The 22,764-nt window shown below is 43.0% G+C and overlaps 1 protein-coding gene across 3 annotated transcripts in view; it reads left to right on the top strand.

The window, feature by feature from the left end:
• Positions 1-4,921: 4,921 nt before the first annotated feature.
• Positions 4,922-22,764, top strand: part of LOC144499633 (beta-1,4-galactosyltransferase 3-like) — a 41,236-nt gene continuing 23,393 nt past the window's right edge. For all 3 annotated transcript variants that reach the window (XM_078221809.1, XM_078221808.1, XM_078221810.1), the window contains exons 1-2: positions 4,922-5,311; positions 17,174-17,409. In XM_078221809.1, the coding sequence (XP_078077935.1) occupies positions 5,035-5,311; positions 17,174-17,409 (513 nt within the window). In that variant the 5' untranslated portion in view covers positions 4,922-5,034. The remainder of the gene's footprint in view (positions 5,312-17,173; positions 17,410-22,764) is intronic.

The following is a 22,764-nucleotide window of genomic DNA, read 5'->3' as shown; positions in this document are numbered from 1 at the left end:
TGTCTAATGCCTTAAAAATCTTTACTAACCTATTAGGATATCTCCCTTACGGTTACAGTCTTTTGACTTAGAGTTCCATTCTGAGATTTTCCTGTCTAGTTATAACACCAACTGAGATTGCAACAGATAGACATGGGAAGGTGCTGGGTTTAGGAATGCTACCATCCTCCTAATTACATGCTCTCCTTCTTAGTGGTGCCCATATCCATCCCTACTTCAACCTAATTTTGGTGAAATACTTACCAACATCTTTATTACCCCCAGAATTGACATTTACAATGCCCTTGTGGCTTGCCTCTCAACTTCCATGAACTTAAAATTCTCCAAAACTCTGCTGTTTGTATTGTAACTCACACTGGCCCATTTTCCCATCACTTCTTTGCTTGCTAACTTGCATTGGCTCCCTATTCAGAAATGCCTCAATTCTGTTTGCAATGTTTTATTTGACTTTGAGATGAATCTCCAACCACATATCAACACCATCACTAAGACTGCCTACTTCCAACTCCACAACAGTGCCTGACACTATGCCTGCCTCATTGCTGAAAAGTCTCATTCATGACTTTGTTACCTACAAATTTGGCTATTTCCCAATGTCTTCCACATCTTACCCTCCATATAGTTGAGATCATCCAAAACGCTGTTGCCTGTATCCCATTCAACTGCCACCCCTAAACTCTTTGACTTACATTGGCTCTTGGTTCAGCAGGACCTTGAACTTAGAATTTAAATTTCAAAACCTCTGGGGGCACAGTGGTTAGCACTGCTGCCTCACAGCACCAGGGACCTGGGTTCGATTCCCAGCTTGGGTCACTGTCTGTGTGGAGTTTGCATGTTCTCCCTGTGTCTGCATGGGTTTCCTCCGGTTTCCTCCCACAGTCCAAAGATGTGCAGGTTAGGTGAATTGGCCATGCTAAATACTCCCTTAGTGTACCCGAACAGGTGCCAAGTGTGGTGACTAGGGGATTTTCACTGTAACTTCATTGCAGTATTAATGTAAGCCTATTTGTGATTAATAAATAAACTTTTGGTCTCAGTCATCCCTATCTCTGTAATACCCTCTCACCCTACAATGCTGCAAGAAATCTGGATCCTTCTAATTCTGTCCTCTTGAGCATTTTAATCACTCCACTATTGGTGGTCTCGCCTTCAGCAATTGTGTCAAATACTGTCAATGTTCATCATTATTACTCCTCTGAAACTGGAAGCAACGTCAAGAATTCTGACATGTGGAAAATAACAAGGAAATCAAAAGGTTGTTAGTGAGTTTACTCTCCTCCATAAGGTGTGATTTAAAAGTTGCCAGAGATTGCAATCTCCCACACAATTATGAATTAAATAAAATTTCCATTCAAATTAGCCTTTTCATAAAAATCCTTGAAAATATTACACTTTTTTCTTAACAGTTTACTATCTTTAGAATTAGCGCTAAACATTCCCATTGACCCTGAAAAGCTAAATTTATATTTGGGGAATGTCAAAATTCTCCACAATGCTTAAAACTTACATTTATTTTTAAAAACATAGAAAAATGACTTTTTTAGTCTGGTTATCTTTATTTTAGCTTGTATCTTAATGCATTTCTTTCAAAAGCAAAATACTGCAGATGGCTGGAAATCTGAGATAAAAATAGAAAGTTTTGGAAATACACAGCAGATGTGACAGCATTTGTGGAGAAAGATACAGAGTTAACATTTCAGGATAATGCCTGAGAAATGGGTAGAATTTTCACCCTGATATGGGAGTGTAAGTAAGGAAGCAGGTGTGTGTGTAAACTAGCTATCATGCTGGTTTACCATCATCATCTGACTGTCAGTGAATTTCCTCAGGAGGGCAGAAAGCAGGATCTAACAACCTTCATGATGCAGAATATTGGTCAGTGGATCTTGTTGATGAGCTTCCTGTCAGCTTGTTCAAAGGCCAGTGTGGAATTTTTGTGGAGATGTACAGATTACACAAGATATCATCAGTGCAGCGGGGAGCCAGTGATGGCCATTCCAGTCAATTAGGTGGTCCAATAAAAGAGCACATGGCTGAGAAGGGCATTCATTCATTGGAATGTGGGTATTATTGGATGAGCAGTGTTACTCAAGCAAGTGGGCTGTGCAAACCCCATCACTGGAAGGGTTTGAGATCCTTCAGAGATTGCAGGACTATCTGAGGGAGTCATTAAGCATTGTGAATGCAGCTGATTGCGAGCAAGGCAACAGTTGGACTTGGGATTAACATAATCAGAGTTCGGGTTGAGTAGCGAGAGGGAACAACATCCTCATGAGCCAATGCAGAGCCCAGGGCATTAGTAGGGGAGAAGCAAGGGGCAGGAAGGCAATGGAAGCTATACCCTCAACATTGAATGGACTGCTGAAGAAGCTACCTGCATCTGAATATGTCAGAGTATTACAGCCTCGTCTATCTAGGCAGTTAGTAACTGAATTATGTGTCCCCATTGAGGAAGATCTCAGACTTCACAGGACTGCTTGTCATGCCATGTTAGTCACCATTAAAGTCAGTGTGGCCTTGAACTTCTTTATCTCTGGCTCATTCCAAGGATTAGCAGTGGACCTTGGTGGTGCCTTGCAAGTAGCAGCATATCATTGCTAAATCAGAGGTCATCAATACCCTATTTATGATTGATGGCCAGCACACACCATTTCAAATAGGTGAGGACTCTCAGACAAAATACACTAGGGGGTTTGTCTTCATCATTTTATTCTAACAGGCAGAAGGCCCCATATTTGCACCCATAGAACCATCAACGCACAGAGTGAAGAGCCAGTGGGATTCATCATAGCATGGTTACAGCATGGAATGAGGCCACTGTGAACATATATCCCAGCGTCCCTCTTCCTGTACACCCTTTAGGATCGTACTGTCTAGCATTGCCTTTTCCATTCTTCCTGCCAAAATGAATCACTTTACACTTCTCTGTATTATATTTAATCAGCCACTTGTCCATCCATTCCATCAGCCTGCCTTGTTTTAATTCATTGATGGAATGTGGACATTGCTGGCTAGGCCAGCATTGATTTCCCATCTCTAATTCTCCTTGAGGAGGTGGTGGTAAGCTGTATTTTTGAGGAGGCATTGCTGAATCTGGTTCTGGGGAATGAGATGGGCAGGTAAGTCGGGTGTCACTGGGAGAACATTTGTGGAACTGTAATAGTATCATATGGTTGAGGAAAGGGACAAAGAGCAATCAAAGGTAAATATACTCAAAGGGAGTATACTCGGAATATACTCAATTTCAGTGAGTGAGAATAGGTCTGCCGGGTAAATTGTAGCTGAAGATTGGTAGGCATTGAACTGGCTGCAAAGGAGATGCTTTTATCCACCGTTGATGTGTAGGGACAAGGTTGGGGCAATTCAGAGCAACTGGATGATGAGAGAGATAGGGAATAAAACGAAATAGAAAAAAGGTGCATACAACAGACAAAAGCAAATTACTGCGCACTCGGGGACAAAGCAGCACGTGTGGCGTAGCACCAGCTCGTGGTGTGCCAGTTGGAGTAGCCCACGCGGGGGGACGGAGCGGCTCGATCGGCGGGAACGGCTTGCGCTGGGTTGGTGAGGATTGCAGTAAGAAGTCTCACAACACCAGGTTAAAGTCCAACAGGTTTATTTGGTAGCAAAAGCCACTAGCTTTCGGAGCACTGCTCCTTCATCATGAGTGGGAGTTCTGTTCACAAACAGGGCATATAAAGACACAAACTCAATTTACAAAATAATGGTTGGAATGCGAGTCTTTACAGGTAATCAAGTCTTAAAGGTACAGACAATGTGAGTGGAGAGAGGGTTAAGCACAGGTTAAAGAGATGTGTATTGTCTCCAGCCAGGACAGTTAGTGACATTTTGCAAGCCCAGGCAAGTCGTGGGGGTTACAGATAGTGTGACATGAACCCAAGATCCCGGTTGAGGCCATCCTCATGTGTGCGGAGCTTGGCTATCAGTCTCTGCTCAGCGACTCTGCGCTGTCGTGTGTTGTGAAGGCCGCCTTGGCGAACGCTTACCCGACGATCAGAGGCCGAATGCCCGTGACTGCTGAAGTGTTCCCCAACAGAAAAAGAACAGTCTTGCCTGGTGATTGTCGAACAGTCACGGGCATTCGGCCTCTGATTTTCAGGTAAGCTTTCTCTAAGGCGGCCTTCATGACACACGACAGCGCAGAGTCGCTGAGCAGAGACCTGATAGCCAGGTTCCACACACATGAGGGCGGCCTCAACCGGGATCTTGGGTTCATGTCACACTATCTGTAACCCCCACGACTTGCCTGGGTTTGCAAAAATCTCACTGACTGTCCTGGCTGGAGACAATACACATGTCTTTGCTTAACCCTCTCTCCACTCACATTGCCTGTACCTTTAAGACTTGATTAACTGTAAAGACTCGCATTCCAACCATTATTTTGTAAATTGAGTTTGTGTCTTTATATGCCTTGTTTGTGAACAGAACTCCCACTTACCTGACGAAGGAGCAGCGCTCCGAAAGCTAGTGGCTTTTGCTACCAAATAAACCTGTTGGACTTTAACCTGGTGTTGTGAGACTTCTTACTGTGTTTACCCCAGTCCAACGCCGGCATCTCCACATCTTGGTGAGGATTGCCTGCAGTTGAGCACGGTTGGGGGGCGTGGCTCTCGCTGTGGGGGCGTGGCATCGCGCTGTGGGGGCGTGGCTCGCGCTGGATTGGTGAGGATGGCCCGTGGCATCGCGCGGCAGGGGGAGTAGCTCGAGCTGTGGGGGCGTGGCATCGTGCTGTGGGGGCGTGGCTCGCGCTGGATTGGTGAGGATGGCCCGTGGCTGGGAAGGGATGGGGGCGTGGCATTGCGCGGCTCGGGGAGTAGCTCGAGCTGTGGGGGAGTGGCTCGCGCTGTGCTAACCGCCCCCCCGGCAGCAGTGCGGAAAGCGGGCGGCTCGGGGGCGTCCGTCATGTTTGCGCCTTTGACTCACTTGTTCGCTGCTGTCGGCAGTGAGGCAGGCGGCCACCGGGATGAATTGCGGTTGTGAAGCTGGGAGGTAAGCTGGCTTCCCGTTGCCGTTATGTGGCTGCTGGAAGCGATGGGGAGGATGAGCCGCCTGTGCTCCCCGAACCGGCCCTGCACTCTGCTCCTGCTGGCCTTCCTCCAGCTGGCGTTCGTGCTGTTCCTGTACCGCCGCAGCCAGCCCGGCTCCTTCACCAGCTCCCTGTACGAGGAAGACCCTGTGGAGCACTGGGATTACTCCAAAACCCACGATGTTTACTCCAACCTCAGCCTGCTCACCCCCAGCCCGGATCGGCAAACTTTAAGCGGCTGTCCGGACGAGTCGCCGCTGCTCGGTAAGACTGAACTCGGCCAGTTGGTCCGTGCTTCTTGACAGAGCTTCAGCCGCAGCCCTGGCACGCGGGAGGGTTCCGGGGGGGGGGGGGGGTGGGAACGAACATGTTCTCATTGGTATCACTCAGAGTAGGAAAACACTCTGCTCCTCAAACTATTCAGAGCTGTCAGTCCTCCTCTCGGTGCAGCTTCGAGGCTGGCTTCAGCTCTCAGAGAGGGGAATATTAACCTGGAGTAGGGCAGGGATCAAGGGAATCCCTCCTGCACTTTGCTGAAAGCAATGTCCAGAAGGTTAACGCCGGTGTCACTGAGAGGAGACTTCCTTTAAGCGAAATAGAGACCAGTGCAGCAAAGCAAACTGGTTTATCTTGAGCTTTAGTCCAGTCTAATCTAGGCTGGCATTTGGCTCAGTGGTGCTGAACGGTGCTGTACTGTTGGAAGGTGTCAATCTTTTCGTTGGAAAATTATATTAACGATAAATTTCTGAGCTCCCCAGTGAGATACCCCAAACATGCGCTGGGAAATCCCCCATGGAAATTCACAGGTAGACATTTGCACACAATTGCCGAGAGGAAGCGTCAGCTTCCTCTGGGCAATAGCTGTACGCTGTGAACCATCTGAAAATGTGATTTAAATTGCAAACTTCAGGTAGTTGCAAAATGGTTACACTGATAATCAACTAGAACAAGTTGGAATTAAAATATTTACTAACTTTTGGGTACTTACTGTAAAGACTCAGACAAGTAACCCCCCACAGCAATTCCATCCCCGAAGGTTCGGTGAAACAGGTACAGAAGAAAATCCATGTAGGTAATCGTTCCATAGGGATTCTGTGATTCTAAGTTCTGGAAAAATAGGATTGGCACAACTTTAGTGATAGTTATTGTCAGTGCAAACTCCTTATATTCACTCTGCAGGATCTCATCCCATTTTGAAAAAGGGGTGGTATGGTGGTACAGTGGTTCGCACTGCTACCTCACAGCTCCAGGGACCTGGGTTTGATTCCTGACTTGGGTCACTGTCTGTGTAGAGTTTGCATGTTCTCCCCATGTCTGCATCGGTGTCCTCCCACAGCCCAAAGATGTGTGGGTGAGGTGCATTGGCCTTGCTAAATTGCCCTTAGTGTCCTGGGACGCATAGGTTAGAGGGATTAGCGGGGCAAATTTGTGGGGTTACAGGAATGGGGCCTGGGTGGGATTGTTGTTGGTCCAGACTCGATGGGCTGAATGGCCTCCTTCTGCGCTGTAGGGATTCTATGATTCAGAGTGGCAATCCAATACTGATTGCGGCCCATAGGAAGTTGCAACCCATTAAGCCCTGTTGGCTGAGTGTAAGAAGTCCCATGACACTGTTAAAACTAGTAAGTTGTCTTTATGTCCAAGGCCAACACTTATTTGTAGTGACCTGACTAAGGGCAAGATCTCTAGTCATTTCTCTCTGCTCTATAGTTGTACACTTTCCTCTTCAGTTACTTGTAGGAGTTTCCCATTCCTTATCCTGAACTCATAAGTCACCAATGCAGTAAAAATGTGCTGGTTCTACCATTGGTCATAGTTCATAATCTTGAGCATTGGGACTCTTACCTGAGTCTGGGTTGACTTGCAAAAGGCCATGGCCGACCATTCCCTGAGATCCTAAATGATTCTGCTACCCTTGCATGTTTAGTTACTCTCGCCCAATGTCACAAAAAGAGATTATCTGGTCGCTTAACATTGCTATAGGACCTTGCTGTGTACAGTTTGGCTGCTTTGTATCCCTGCAGCAGATCAATGGTGACAAATCAAAATACTTAATTGTCTGTGCAGCACTTTGGGACATTCTGAGGTTGTGAAGGATACTCTGTAAATGCAAGTTAATTTGCTCTTTATTGGAGAGGGGCTAGAGAAGCCTGTGGGAAAGATAAGACCATAAGACATAGGAGCGGAAGTAAGGCCATTCGGCCCATCGAGTCCACTCCACCATTCAATCATGGTTGATTTCAACTCCATTTACCCGCTCTCTCCCCATAGCCCTTAATTCCTCGAGAAATCAAGAATTTATCAATTTCTGTCTTGAAGACGCTCAACGTCTCGGCCTCCACAGCCCTCTGTGGCAATGAATTCCACAGACCCACCACTCTCTGGCTGAAGAAATTTCTCCTCATCTCTGTTCTAAAGTGACTCCCTTTTATTCTAAGGCTGTGCCCCCGCGTCCTAGTCTCCCCTGTTAATGGAAACAACTTCCCTACGTCCATCCTATCTAAGCCGTTCATTATCTTGTAAGTTTCTATCAGATCTCCCCTCAACCTCCTAAACTCCAATGAATATAATCCCACGATCCTCAGACGTTCATCGTATGTCAGGCCTACCATTCCTGGGATCATCCGTGTGAATCTCCGCTGGACCCGCTCCAGTGCCAGTATGTCCTTCCTGAGGTGTGGGGCCCAAAATTGCTCACAGTACTCCAAATGGGGCCTAACCAGTGCTTTATAAAGCCTCAGAAGTACATCCCTGCTTTTGTATTCCAAGCCTCTTGAGATAAATGACAACATTACATTTGCTTTCTTAATTACGGACTCAACCTGCAAGTTTACCTTTAGAGAATCCTGGACTAGGACTCCCAAGTCCCTTTGCACTTTAGCATTATGAATTTTGTCACCGTTTAGAAAATAGTCCATGCCTCTATTCTTTTTTCCAAAGTGTACGACTTCGCACTTGCCCACGTTGAATTTCATCAGCCACTTCTTGGACCACTCTCCTAAACTGTCTAAATCTTTCTGCAGCCTCCCCACCTCCTCAATACTACCTGCCCCTCCACCTATCTTTGTATCATCGGCAAACTTGGCCAGAATGCTCCCAGTCCCGTCATCTAGATCGTTAATATATAAAGAGAACAGCTGTGGCCCCAACACTGAACCCTGCGGGACACCACTTGTCACCGGTTGCCATTCTGAGAAAGAACCTTTTATCCCAACTCTCTGCCTTCTGTCTGACAGCCAATCGTCAATCCATGTTAGTACCTTGCCTCGAATACCATGGGCCCTTATTTTACTCAGCAGTCTCCCGTGAGGCACCTTGTCAAAGGCCTTTTGGAAGTCAAGATAGATAACATCCATTGGCTCTCCTTGGTCTAACCTATTTGTTATCTCTTCAAAGAACTCTAACAGGTTTGTCAGGCACGACCTCCCCTTACTAAATCCATGCTGACTTGTCTTAATCCGACCCTGCACTTCCAAGAATTTAGAAATCTCATCCTTAACGATGGATTCTAGAATTTTGCCAACAACTGAGGTTAGGCTAATTGGCCTATAATTTTCCATCTTTTTTCTTGTTCCCTTCTTGAACAGTGGGGTTACAACAGCGATTTTCCAATCCTCTGGGACTTTCCCTGACTCTTTTGAAGTCAGTAGCAGTGTCATAAATAGGAGAAATAACATGAAGATGGATCCTTTCAATTTCTTGGGCTTATGTGTATTAATCTCTCCCACTCAAAAATGTAATTAATAATACACAAAGCAAAGACAATCTTGAAATAGTGTGGTTTTCTGTCGTTGTCCAGAATCTGTCATGTGACGTATTGAGTTTTGACCATTGTAATCTGCAAAATACAAACTTTGGATGTAGTTGCAAAACTTATTGATTATAATGAACAATGTGAGTAGACTGTTCAAACAATCTCAAATCATGTAAATCTTGAGAAATGACAATTGAGAAATGGGAAACCAAGGAAACACCTATTTTATATGGTTGAAACGTTTTCAAGTTTTTGTGCAGATCGGTCTGATGTGGACTATTACAGATGTGTAAACTCGACCAGAGTTTAGAGTCTGTATATAGGAGCAGAATCAGGCTATTCGGCCCATCGAGTCTGCTGTGCCATTCAATCATGGCTGATAAGTTTCTCAACCCCATTCTCCTGCCTTTTTCCCATAACCTTTGATTTCCTTACCAATCAAGAGCCTATCTATCTCTGTCTTACATACAATCAATGAATTGGCCTCCACAGCCCTCTGTGGCAATGAATTCCACAGATTCAACACCCTCTAGCTGAAGAAATTCCTTCTCATCTCGGTTCTAAAGGATCGTCCCTTTACTCTGAGGATGTGCCCTCGGATCCTAGTCTGTCCTACTAATGGAAACATCTTCTCCACAACCACTCTATCCGGGCCTTCAGTACTCTAAGTTTCAATGAGACTCCCCCCTCACCCTTCTAAACTCCATTGAGTACAGACCCAGAGTCCTCAAATGCTGCCCTTGCGTCAAGCGTTTCATTCCCAGGATCATTCTCGTGAACCTCTTCTGGACCCTCTCCAAGGCCAGCATGTTCTTCCTTAGATACAGGGCACAAAATTGTTCAAAATATTCCAAATGTGGTCTGACCAGAGCCTTATAAAGCCTCAGCAGTACATCCCTGCTTTTGTATTCTAGTCCTCTTGGAATGAATGCAAACATTGCATTTGTCTTTCTAACTAACTCAACCAGCAAGTTAATCTTAAGAGAGTCCTGAACTAGGACTCCCAGGTGCTTTAGCATTTCTGAATTCTTTTCCCATTTAGAAAATAGTCTATACCTCTATTCTTTCTACCAAAATGCATAACCCCACACTTTCCCAGGTTGTATTCCATTTGCCACTTTTTGCCCACTCTCCTAACCTGTCCAATTGTGCCATTAAGAACATAAGAAATAGGAGCAGGAGTAGGCCATCTAGCCCCTCGAGCCTGCCCTGCCATTCAATAAGATCATGGCTGATCTGAAGTGGATCAGTTCCACTTACCCGCCTGATCCCTATAACCCCTAATTCCCTTACCGATCAGGAATCCATCTATCCGTGATTTAAACATATTCAACGAGGTAGTCTCCACCACTTCAGTGGGCAGAGAATTCCAGAGATTCACCACCCTCTGAGAGAAGAAGTTCCTCCTCAACTCTGTCCTAAACTGACCCCCCTTTATTTTGAGGCTGTGCCCTCTAATTCTAGTTTCCTTTCGAAGTGGAAAGAATCTCTCCACCTCTACCCTATCCAGCCCCTTCAGTATCTTATAGGTCTCTATAAGATCCCCCCTCAGCCTTCTAAATTCCAACGAATACAAACCCAATCTGCTCAGTCTCTCCTCATAATCAGCACCCCTCATCTCTGGTATCAACCTGGTGAACCTTCTCTGCACTCCCTCCAAGGCCAATATATCCTTCTGCAAATAAGGGGACCAATACTGCACACAGTATTCCAGCTGCGACCTCACCAATGCCCTGTACAGATGCAGCAAGACATCTCTGCTTTTATATTCTATCCCCCTTGCGATATAGGCCAACATCCCATTTGCCTTCTTGATCACCTGTTGCACCTGCAGACTGGGTTTTTGCATCTCATGCACAAGGACCCGCCACCTCAGTACTACCTGTCCCTCCAACTATCTTTGTATTATCTGTAAACTAAACACAATGCCCTCAGTTCCTTCATCTAGATCATTGATGTATAAAGTGAAAAGTTGTGCTCCCAACAGTGATCCCTGTGGGCCATCGACTGCCATCCTGAAAAGGAACCCTTTATCCACACTCTCTGCCTTCTGCTAGTCAACCAATCTTCTATCCATGCTCGTACCTTGCCTCTAACACCATGGGCTTTTATCTTATTCAGCAGCCCCCTGTGTGGCACCGTGTCAAAAAGACTTTCTGGAAATCCAAGTAGATAACATCCATAGGCTCTCCATTGTCTAACCTGCTCATTACTTCCTTAAAGAATTCTAACAGATTTATCAGGCATGACCTCCCCTTGATGAAACCATGCTGACTTTGCCCTATTTTATCATGCACTTCCAAGTACATAACTCCCATCACTCCAAAATCTCATCCTTAATAATGGACTTAAAATCCTACCAACGACCAAGGTCCGGCTAACTCGCCTGTAGTTTCCCTCTTTTGCCTCCCTCTCTTCTTAAACAGGAGTGTTGCATTAGTGATTTTCCAACCTTCTGGGATCTTCCCTGACTCTAGTGATTGCTGAAAGATCACCACTAATGCTGCCACAATCTCTTCAGTTGTCTCATTCAGAACTCTGGGGTGTAGTCCATCTCTTCCAGGTGATTTATCAACCTTCAGACCTTTCAGCTTCCCAGCACCTTCCCCTAATGTTCACCACACTCACCTCTGCCTATTCTCTTGAATATTTGGTATGTTACTGGTGTCTTCCACCGTGAAGACTTACGCAAAATATCTATTCAGTTCCTCAGCCATTTCTTTGTTCCCTATTACTGTTTCTCCAGTGTCATTTTCCAGCGGTCTGATGTCCACTCTTGCCTCTCTCTTACCCTTTATATATCGAAAGAAAACCTCTTGCAATCTTCTTTTATATTATTGGCTAGCCTCATATTTAAATTTTTCCTCCCTTATGCACCTTTTCTATCTCCTGGTGTATTTTGTGCCCCACAGCCTGACTACTGCTCAGAGGCCTGTACATAACTCCCATCACGGGTCTTTTTACCTTTGCGGTTCCTCAACTCTGCCCACACACATTCTACATCTTCTAACCCTATATCACTTCTTGCTATCAATTTAATTTAATTTCTTACTTACAAGGCAAGCCCACCCCCTCTGCCACTTGCCTGTCTTATTGATAGGATGTGTATCCTTGGATATTTATCTCCCAGCCATGATCACCTTGCAGCCATGTCTCTCTGATGCCCATAATATCGAAACCGCCAATTTCAATCTGCGCTACCAACTCATTTACCTTATTTCTCATACTATGCACATTCAAATACAACACCCTCAGTTCTGCGTTGACCCCCCCCCCCCCCCCCCCCCCCCACCTTTTCATAGTCGTCCTCTTATCTGCTGTGCCTGAAGTTAGATTCCTAACCTTTTCCAAACACTGTCCTATTATTTGTCCTGGATACTTTAATAACCTCTCCTGAGCTCTCCTTCCCTTTAGCTTCTTTCATAATTTCCCATGCAGTTGACATCCCTTACCCCCACTATTTAGTTTAAAGCCCTATCTACACTCCTAGTTATGTGACTTGCCAGGACTCTGGTCCCACCCAGCGTGATTCAGGTGGAGCCCGTCCCATTGGAACAGCTCCCTCCTTCCCAAAGTCCCATGAATTCAAACCCACTTCTCCCACAGCAATTTTTCAGTCATACATTTATCTCTTTAATCTTGTTGACCCTGTGCCAATTAACTCGTGGCTTAGGTGGTAATCCAGAGATTATTACCTTTTCAGTTCTGCTTTTTAATTTAGTTCCTAGCTGCTCACATTCCCTTAGCAGAAGCTCTTTCATTTTTCTACCCATGTGGACCACGACAACTGAATCTTTCTCCATCTGCTCCGAATTTCTCTGCAGTCCAGATGAAATGGTCTGAACCTGGGCACCAGGCAGGCAATACAGCCTCCTGGCCACAGAGAACAATGTCTATTCCAATTGACTATACTATCCCCAATTAAAACTAAATTTCTCTTTTCTCCCCCCTCTTGAGTGGGTCCCTGAACCACAGTGCTATGGTTAGGATACTCATCCTCCTGACAGCCCCTGCACTCATCCACACGGAACAAGAATCTCAAACCTGTTAGATAAGCTCAAAGGCTAAGGCTTCTTCAACACTACCTCCTGGACCCCTCTACCTGCTTCGCTCTCAGTCATACCCTCCTGTCCCTGACCACTGACCGAATTTGATGTAGTTATTCTAAGGGGTGTGACTGCCTCCTGAAGCATTGTCCAGGTAATTCCCCCTCTCCTTGATATGTCGCAGTGTTCAAAGCTCAAACCCCAGCTCATCAGCTCCGAGCTGGAGTTCCTCAAGCAACCAACACTTGCTATAGATGTGGTCACGAGGAACCACAGTGGGGTCCATCAGCTCCCACATCATGCTGCAACAACACATCACCTGGCCCTGCGTCTCTGCTTTTTAAACTAAAATTTTAGTGCTGATAGCACTGATAGTAGAACTGATAGCACACAGATGTGTCACCACTACAACTGTCCTGACTGATCTGTGTACATTGTAAAGAAAAACAAGACACAGCAATACCTCATTCCCCCACTCTTAACTCCCAAGTGCTCAGAGCAAAATGAGTGAATCTTTATTTTAGACAGAGGATCATTAAAAACTATTAAAGTCTCAACTTGCCACCTGTATTTGAGGCATTTTTATGACTGCCTCCCTCCAAAAGGTATGGTTTCCACAATATTTAGGAGACCTAATTGGACTGCAAAGAATGAGGATCAAACCTGATGTTTGTGTGAATGTTTGATAAATATCCTCCATTAGTACTAATGTATTAGCAAAGTGTATAATGTGTGATACTTTGTACAACTATAATTCGCATGGCATTGTTTATTATAGGGACTTTCAATATACATCTCCTTCAAACACCCCATCTATCCAACTCTTCAAGCACCATCTGCCCACTCAGCGGATCGAGCATCAGAATCATCCTTGATCCTGAGGGACTACTTCGGTCAAATTGCACACAATTTCCTGAGCACCTTTATCTTGTCACTTTCTTCCAGCTTTCAGAAGCCCCCTGAAGATCTTCCTCTTTGAACAATGCTTTTGCCCCCTGTGTTTCTTCTGGTTTGGTGAATGCACTAATCTTGCAAAGTTGCTATAAACTAGTGTTATGGAAATGCAAGTTGTTTTGAAAGCTAGGCTGAACTAATTTTCCTTTGGCATATCTGGAGGCAGCCTCAACCTGTTGTAATACATTTGCTTACTAATTAGATTCTGGAACAAACCTAATCCCCTCTTTTGCTTTTGTCATTATTTTACTTAGATTGAAAAGGGCAAGATTAATTTTCCCCTATTCATATTGAAAACATTTGTCCCTTGATTCCATTTTTTTGTAGAAAGTCAAAATTCCTACTTGGTTATGCACCCCACTAATTTCCATTGAAGTTTGCTTTGAATTGTTAGTAGTGGGGAATTGTTTAATTGCTTTCATAATGATTAAGTAGCAGTTAGGTGCCGAGGGGCTCCCAATAATGCAAGTTTGTGCAGTTGATGGTCATTTTGAATGAGAACATGACAAATTTGCAAGTGATTTTAAAAAAAAATGTTTCTACCAACCTGACCCTGACTTAATCCAACAAGACTTTGCTGGTCGAGATCCATGCATATGGTATATGCCAAAATAAAAACAACTGCATAGCAGTTGTAACCAAAACTGCAGTTAATCTAGTTTTGTGTTTTGAATACCAGTCACAGATCCACTGAGCAAGTGAAGTTACATTTAGTGTTATTAGTCCAGTGCATCTTTAGAAACCAAAGAAATGCTGGAATTTTAATTTCCTGAAGTCTAAAGTGAGAATATAAATGTTTTTCTAAAGCATTGCAATATGTGATCAGTTTCATGGGATTGGCTGTGCTACCTATCTAAGATGTTAGATTTACCAATGATGGTACAAGTATCAAAAATAAGTAGGAAAATCAGTGAATTCAGTTGAAGGCCTGGCTTCTTGATCATAGGACGTTTAACTTGAAACAGCTTTGGAATACTGAATGTATTGACACATTGTTAGTTATATTGCACAATTATTTGAATGGAATAGTTGCTGGCTCTCCCAAATAATAAATTATCCAGTTTTAAACTTTTGCATTTGCATTTCAGAGCAAGGGGATGCATTATAGAACACACATACACACACCTTCCAGTTTCAAACGTTGTATTCTTAGGGGTAAAATTCAAATTTGGTACCATAATTTGGGCACTGGAGAATCGCTGCCTATTATATACCTGCCCAGCTTTCCGTTTCTAAATCAATGGAAAGGTAGATCTGATGGGATGTAGAACAGGTGGATAATCCTTTGTCAACTGAATTGTGGCCCTTCTGTGGTTGAATTTCACTTTTTTTTTTGACTGGAGATATAAATGTAGAGTTGCTTACGCATACAACAATCAGTAACCTATCCAAAAAGTTTTAGCAGCTCCAAAAGTATTGTGATCTCTGGTTGTTCCGCTATTTGGAACTCCTGGGAGTCGGTTAGCTCAGTTGGCTAGACAGCTAGTTTGTGATGCAGAGCGACACCAACAGCAGGGGGTCCAATTCCCGTACCCACTTAAGTTATTCGTGAAGGCCCCACCTTCTCAATCTTGCCCTTTGCTGAGATGTGGTGATTCCCAGGTTAAATCAGCTCTCCCCTTTCAAAAGGAGAAAACCCTAAAGTCATCTGGGACTTAAGTGACTTTACCTTTTATCTTGCCTATCCTGAATGCAGAAATTTATTTTTGATACTTGTAGAACAATTTATCCCAAGTTTGAGATTCTAGTCAGGCTTATTGGAAAAGTCTTGAGACTGAAGTATGTCCCAAGAGAAACCAGAACAATACTATATTGTAGAACCAGTTATGGACAAAATGTCCCCCTCCCAATGTTTTTTTGGAACTGATGACAAAATCCAGTTAGTGTTAGTCTGCCTACCACACAACTGAGCAATGTCATGTATGAATTTCAATCCTAGTGTGATGCCGTATGTCCAATGATTGGTTAATTGAATCAAACAGCATGTTTGATTGTAATATTGGTAGTGCAGCTATTAAGACTGTACTCAACCAGCATGTGCTTTTTAAGTTCATTCTCTCTAGATCAGTATTGATTGCCCAGTCCTAACTGCCCTTGAGAAGGTGGTAATGAGCTTCCGTCTTAAACTGCTGCAGTCCACCTACATAAGTACGTCCACAGTGCTAGGGAGCTTGCAAAAAACAAAATGGGACATTGACTGTTAAATCTGATTGGACAGCATTTGCTGAACAATCCTGAGTGCGCAAATAGCAGCACTACCAACCAATTTAAGATGATTAGTTGAATTCTTAACTTCCGCTTGCTAGAAGCAACATATGTTCATATGCAGGGACCCATTCTCTGCAAACAAATGAGATCTGTTCAAGCCTTTTTAAATTGCTTGGGGAGGCATTCGCATTGCTTTCTCCTTGGCAGTGCCTCTGCCATTATGAGTCAACTTGGCAGCTAGTCAGCACCCTTTGCTCCTATAGTATAAATTGCTGTGATTGTTTAAAATTTGGCATTCCTGTAGTTGCCCTGATGAGTGAAAGATGAAAAATGTCATGTGTCTCTTTTCAGAAATACAGTATAACTTCTAATTTGCATTTATAAAGTAGTTTATGTCACCAGAATGTCCCAGAATGCTCTGAAACTTTTAAATACTTGACCTGCAGGCAGGCATTATTGGTGCTGGATTGAAAAGAATTGGGTGTTGCATTTTTGCAGAGCAGTCAAACTTGGTTTTTATTGGAATGAGCTACTCCCTCCTCATGAAGAAACACTTAGTCTGGAATTGTACTGCCCCTCACACCACAGGAATTGGAACAGGCAAGGGACGGAATATGGAAAGGTCCGTTGACCTTAGGTGGGATTTTACGGTTTCAGGCCGAGCAAGACAGTAAAATCCCACCCCCGTTTCTGCTTGATGTTTTTTTCGTTTGATATATGGCATTTGGTTGCGAACCTGTAGCTGATGTTTCTGTGACACAGCTTTGGTACTGTGGCAAATGATCTTACTAGATGTAGAGGTACATATTTGTACTGGCAAACTGCTCGCTGACCTGTAAACATATTTTTGGTTGCAATATTTTACAAATTTTGTTCGCCATGGTATTCCAATACTACTACTGCTCTAATTTCCTCGTGAGCTTTTAAAGTAGCACCGCATTCAGAAAACAGCAGCTAAAAAATTCAGTTTACTGTCAAACCTATTCTGCTGAAGTGTCTTGAACGACCTAAAGCTAGCTAGACCTTTGACTTTGGACCTCGTTTTCTTCCACTGTTGCGTTTTAAATGCAAGGAGAACTATTGTTCTGCTATAATTGAGGATTTTTTTTCATGTCTATTATTTTAAGCATGTACACTAGACTGATCTGCTGTCAACATTTACAGTTGGACCACTGACTATCAGCTTTCAGAAAATTCCAGTTATGAGCAAAATTGCAAGAAAAAATCCATATGTTCAAGTTGGTGGACGATACACTCCCCCACACTGCAAAGCTCAATATAAAACAGCAATCATTGTTCCTCATCGAAACAGGGAGACACATTTGCGCCATCTTCTGTATTATCTTCATCCATTCTTGCAGCGCCAACAGCTTCAGTATGCAATATATGTCATCCATCAGGTAATTAACTTGAGGCATATTTGCCGGCATTATTAATTAATTTTGGCTGTGAGTTTTAAGTTTTTTAAATTATTACTAGTTTTATTATTGGTGTGCTTTAAAAACCTTTCACATTCATATAGAATGCCACCATTATTTTCAAATCTAAAGTAGAAATGTATTGATCATGCTCAGAGATATGTTGATCTGTTGGAACAAATGCTGTATGCATCAAAATTTCATCCATAATTTTTTCATATTTTGCTTTTAGCTATTATTAGCTATTTTGATGACTGAGTTACGATTTTGTTGCTTCTAATAGTACAGTGCCATAGGATCTAATGTCACAATTCAGCTATGATTAACCCTAATTTTACAATCATCTGATTGAGCCCATGATTTATAATTACATTAAACAATAGCCAACATATAATTTTGATTATTCACTTGGTTTGATCTTTTGTTCTATGCCATTCTTTGCCTTTAATAAGTTGGTCTTTCCGACCACCACCAGAGAAATTGTAGCTAATGTGAACAACTGTCGCTTCTAGTTGCAGAAATCAAAACTGGCCCAGAAATTTCCGGAGACTCATACATCCAAAGTATTTGGTTCATTTCCAGCAGAAGCAGTTCCCTTGAAATAATGATGCAACTACAAACTTACTCAGTGTGGCACAATTTCCTTGGACTTTTGAGCAACTCTGAAATTGGTACTGAAACAAAGCTGATTGACATTGACATAATGGAGCTCATTTATCATGAGCCATTTGGATTTGTGCTAGTATTTTTGGTCACTTTCACTTGGATGGCAAAATAATGGAGCAGGTGAAGGTATTTAAATCTAACTGTCAAAAACTCAAGAAAACATTTAAATCACTCCATTGGGTTGAGTATATATTTTGTCATGTGTAGGACACTGTACATAGCAATGACATGGGAGTGGGGAGAACTGAGGGCTTGCTTGCTCATCATACAACTTATTTAGGTTTGAGCCTCTAGCCTTCAGTTTGCGTTTTCAGCCAGTGGATACTTAAAGTAAATATGCCATCAACATTCAACTTTAATGTTTTCTGTTTTTGTTTTACAGTTGTGTAAAGTAGGCTTATAAGCAGTGTTTTTTAACATTTGGGTGACCAAGAGATTCTCACAAGCTATCAGCTTTCTGTTTAGGGTTTCAAAAATAAGCAATAAATGTTTTCTGAGCATTTTGATCACACAAGGCTTGCTTGGGTGTCCCAAGATTGAGATTTTGTTCTGAAAGAACTGTGGCTGTCATTGGATAAAAACATCGGAATCAGAGTAGGCCAAATGAAATCACAACTCCATGTACCCTGCCTTGACCCCATATTCCTTAATACATTTGGATAACTAATATCTATCAGTGTCAGGTTAAAATTAACAATTGATCTAACGCAATTTGCCATTTGTGGAAGAAATTCCAACTTGCACCACTCTTTTGTGAACAAATTTCACTCCTACTCTGAGGAATCAGACGTATACTCGACGCCTTCTGGTAAGACAAGGTCACCAAATCAGAAGTCCGGGAATATGCTAATTCCATCAGCTCATTTCTAAACAACATCTGAGTAGGACTGACTCTTGGAGACTATGTCCACTAATTCTAGGTTGCCCAAGTAACAAAAAATAGGGTAGATAAAAGCTAACAGTTCCTCTAAAAACTCAAATCAGCCCTTCTAAATTCCTGGAAATACAACTCGACTTTGTTTAGTCTCTCCTCAATTTAACACTTAAATACTGTCATGTTGTGGTTAATTAATAAGTTAGCATTGTTTATTGCACCTTGCAGGGTATGGTGCCTTTCAAATCTTGACCGTTCAATTTTTAATACTTAATGGATTATAAATATTGAGGTAGCAAGTTAATCACCAGATTCACTTCACTTTTCTCACAATTTATACTTCAGGCTTTGCTTTGCAGGATGTTTTTAGGAGGAAAAAATTCCATGTTAAGTTATAATTTAACATGCTGAGAGTTGTGATTATAATTAGGACTGTGTTGCAGTTTTGTAGAAAACTGGTTAGAAACAGTGTTGTCCTAATCCAGGGATGGAATAATTGTTTCCAAAGCTTTTATTATTGAACTGAAGCTGAAAGTTCGTCTGCACAATAATAATTACATTCCTTAAACCTCAACTTTACAAACTAGCAATCGTAATACATAAGCTATTATAAGATCAATTAATGGTGCCAGCCTGTAAATCCTATTTGGCATTGAGTCTTAGTCTGAAACTTTGGCAGCTATGATATTGTTGGAAGCCTTGAGTTGATGGTTTGTGCTGTGGATGGTGGTCAATTCTGGTAAGCATCCCTGGTGTGGTACAGGAGCTCCACTGCGGCATGGCAATCCCTGCTATATTTGCTGCAGAGGAATCTTAGAATCCCTACAGTGCAGAAGGAGGCCATTTGGCCCAGTCTGCACTGACCACAATCTCACCCAGGCCCTATTCCCATAAACCCTCATACTTACCCTGCTAATCCTTCTGACACTTGGGTTAATTTAGCATTGCCGATAACCTAACCCACACACCTTTGGACTGTGGGAGGGAACCCATGCAGACACGAGGAGACCGTGCAGACTCGGCACAGACAGTGAGCGGAGGCTGGAATTGAACCCGGGTTTCTGGCAGTGAGAGGCAGCACTGCTAACCACTGTGCTGCAGTGGCTGCAAAGATGTAGGATTTCTGGCCTCTGGGCCCTCTTCTTGGCCAGCTGAGCTTTCAGTTTCCACATGCCTCTTCCAGTTCCTCTCCAAATAGTCAGCCTCCAGAGCTCATACTGTCAGTGACTGTCTTCCAGTTGTCAGTGTTATTTGCCGCCATCTTATTGTGCTTGCGCGTGTCCTTTCAGCAGATCGTGACCCAATGGCGAATTGACCTTATAGAAGGCCTTTGGGTATTTGGTTGTAATCCATCTGATGAATGTGGCCAAGCCAGCACAGACATTGTTTAGAAATGAGCTGATGGAAGCAGCTCATTCCTGGACCTCAGATTTGGTGACCTTGTCTTACTAGAAGATGCCGAGTATACGTCTGATTCCTCACTGAGCAGGATAAATAACATCTTGCAAGCATGACACCATCTTAGAAATAGTAGTTTGAAGTACCAAGTTACTAAACAGAATTTAATGGAAGAGGACCACAGATAATGCTATACCATATCTCTCCAGGTTCTTCTGGGGTGTGAGGGAGACGGGCACAAAATAAAACAGCCTGGGTTGATGCCTACCATTACCAGCCATTCCAAACTTCAATCCTGTCCCCAGTTGAAGCCAGGCCTGGCGTTATCGGTGAATCCCCGGACTAGGAGCCAGAGTTGAATGAGCCTCTGCCAGCAGGGGACCAAGTATAGAACAGAGAGCACATGGCAGCTTCTCCTGACAGGCAGTGTCTATAGCAACTAGTACCTTGGTCAGACATGATTCGCTTCCCCAGAACTGGACTGGTCTCCAGCTCTCTGCTGCCTGTTCATGACAGTTGGTAGGAATGACCACCAGACAGTCCTTGTTGAGACCAAGTTCCATTTTCACACTGAGCATTGCATCCGTCATATTCTGACATGACCACCATGCTAAGTGGCCTAGATTCAGAATAAATTTAACAGTTCAAGACTGGACATCCATGAGGTGCTGTGGATGATCAGATTCAGCAGAAATGTATTCTACAATCTTCAAATTAATGGTCTGGCATGTCCCTCACTCTACCATTATCAGCAGGCCAGAGGAACCGCTCTGGTTCATTGAAGAGTGCAGGAGAAAATGGCAGGAACAGCATCAAGCAAACCTAAAAATGTGGTGCCAACTTGCTGAAGTAATAACACAAGGCTAGATTCACATGAAGCAGCATGTTCTAGAACTAAACAATGCCACAACCATTGCATCAGATCAAAATTCTGCAGCCTTGTAACATTTGAACTTGAATGGTTGGACAATTTATGGTCTCAAATCTCTGTAGAGACTGATAATATTTTTTTTGTTTGAAATTTAAAAACCCAGGTATTTACTAAAAGAACAAAGTCCTTGTTCACTGTAAATTTTTGCTACGGAAAATTTGAAACATGATTACTCATAGCTGCAGTGCATCTTAAATAATCAGTTCTATTAAAGATATTAAAAGTACAATGAACACAGTTACTTATATTCTGTACCGAACTTCTCAACTCAAATTTCCTTCTACATCCCTTTTGGCTTACCTCCAGAAATTCATGTTAGATACAGAAATCAGAAAATTTACCATTTGGTCTGAAGATTGTTTTAAAGGTTCTTATAAGGTCTGAGATTTCTTGAACTAGTTCTGGCAACACTCCCATGGCTGCAAGCTCCCAGTTCAACATGGGCGTGGCGAGCATCTTAAATTTAGCCAGCTCTGGTCAGAACTCTCTTGGTTCTGATCTTTAACACATACATCTTATAGCTAGATCTCTCTCTCTTCTCAGCTTGGCTATTATCTGACTCTTACAGTTGACAAGAGTTTTAGCCAACATAGAAAATTTCAACTGACTCCTGCATGAGAGAGATGTTTCCTGCACAAACATGTTTTAAAACGAAGTAGTAAACTGCTTGGACGCAAACATACCTAGGACCCTACTGGTCCCTCTTCCGGGCATGCTTACATTGAAATTCTGTTCTTGTAATTCTCTACCTTGTTTTCACTCCCAGTTCTGATAAAAGATCACAGACCTGAAAGGTTAACTCTGTTTTTCTCCACATGAACTATAGCTATTTCTGCTCTCTTTTCAGATAATCAGCATCGTTAAGTGGCAGCTTGTATAAATGTTGAGATTTGACAAGCATGTTAAGGTTCTACTGGGGAATTTTAACTTCCACATAGATTGGGATAAGTAGACTATTATGATTCAGGTCAGAAACTCCAAAGTGTTTTACAGAGCCCGCCTGGATCATAGGTTTTGCATCTTGAATTTGGCTAGGATGTGCATATGTTTCACCTCGGGTATGATTCAAATGACCCACTAGGAAGCTTTTATCAAACAAAGTTCATTTAAGAATATAGTTAACATGTATGGAAAGAAAATTAGCAATAACTTTTATCAATTGCAAACAAAAACAAAACAACCACGATAATGTACTACCCTTAACAAAGATCACTAAGATGTCCCAATCAAACCAATTAACAAAAGCCTTCCACAGGTTTAGCACAGCAAAGACCAATGCTCAGGTGATACTGGAACTGAGTCCTTTGGATGAATGCTGCAGTTCTCCTGATGCACTCAGAACAGTTTGAAATTAGAACAGTTTCCCAGAACACCAGGGAGAGACTCTGGTTAAGCCACCAACAGCAGATTTTCTACTGCAGGAAGGCAAGAAGCCTTGCTTTCAGCTAACCAGCAGAATTTTCCAAAC

Source organism: Mustelus asterias, chromosome 10 (assembly GCF_964213995.1).
Source record: "Mustelus asterias chromosome 10, sMusAst1.hap1.1, whole genome shotgun sequence".
In the NCBI taxonomy this organism is placed as follows: Eukaryota; Metazoa; Chordata; class Chondrichthyes; order Carcharhiniformes; family Triakidae; genus Mustelus; species Mustelus asterias.
This window is presented reverse-complemented; position numbering and strand designations above follow the sequence as displayed.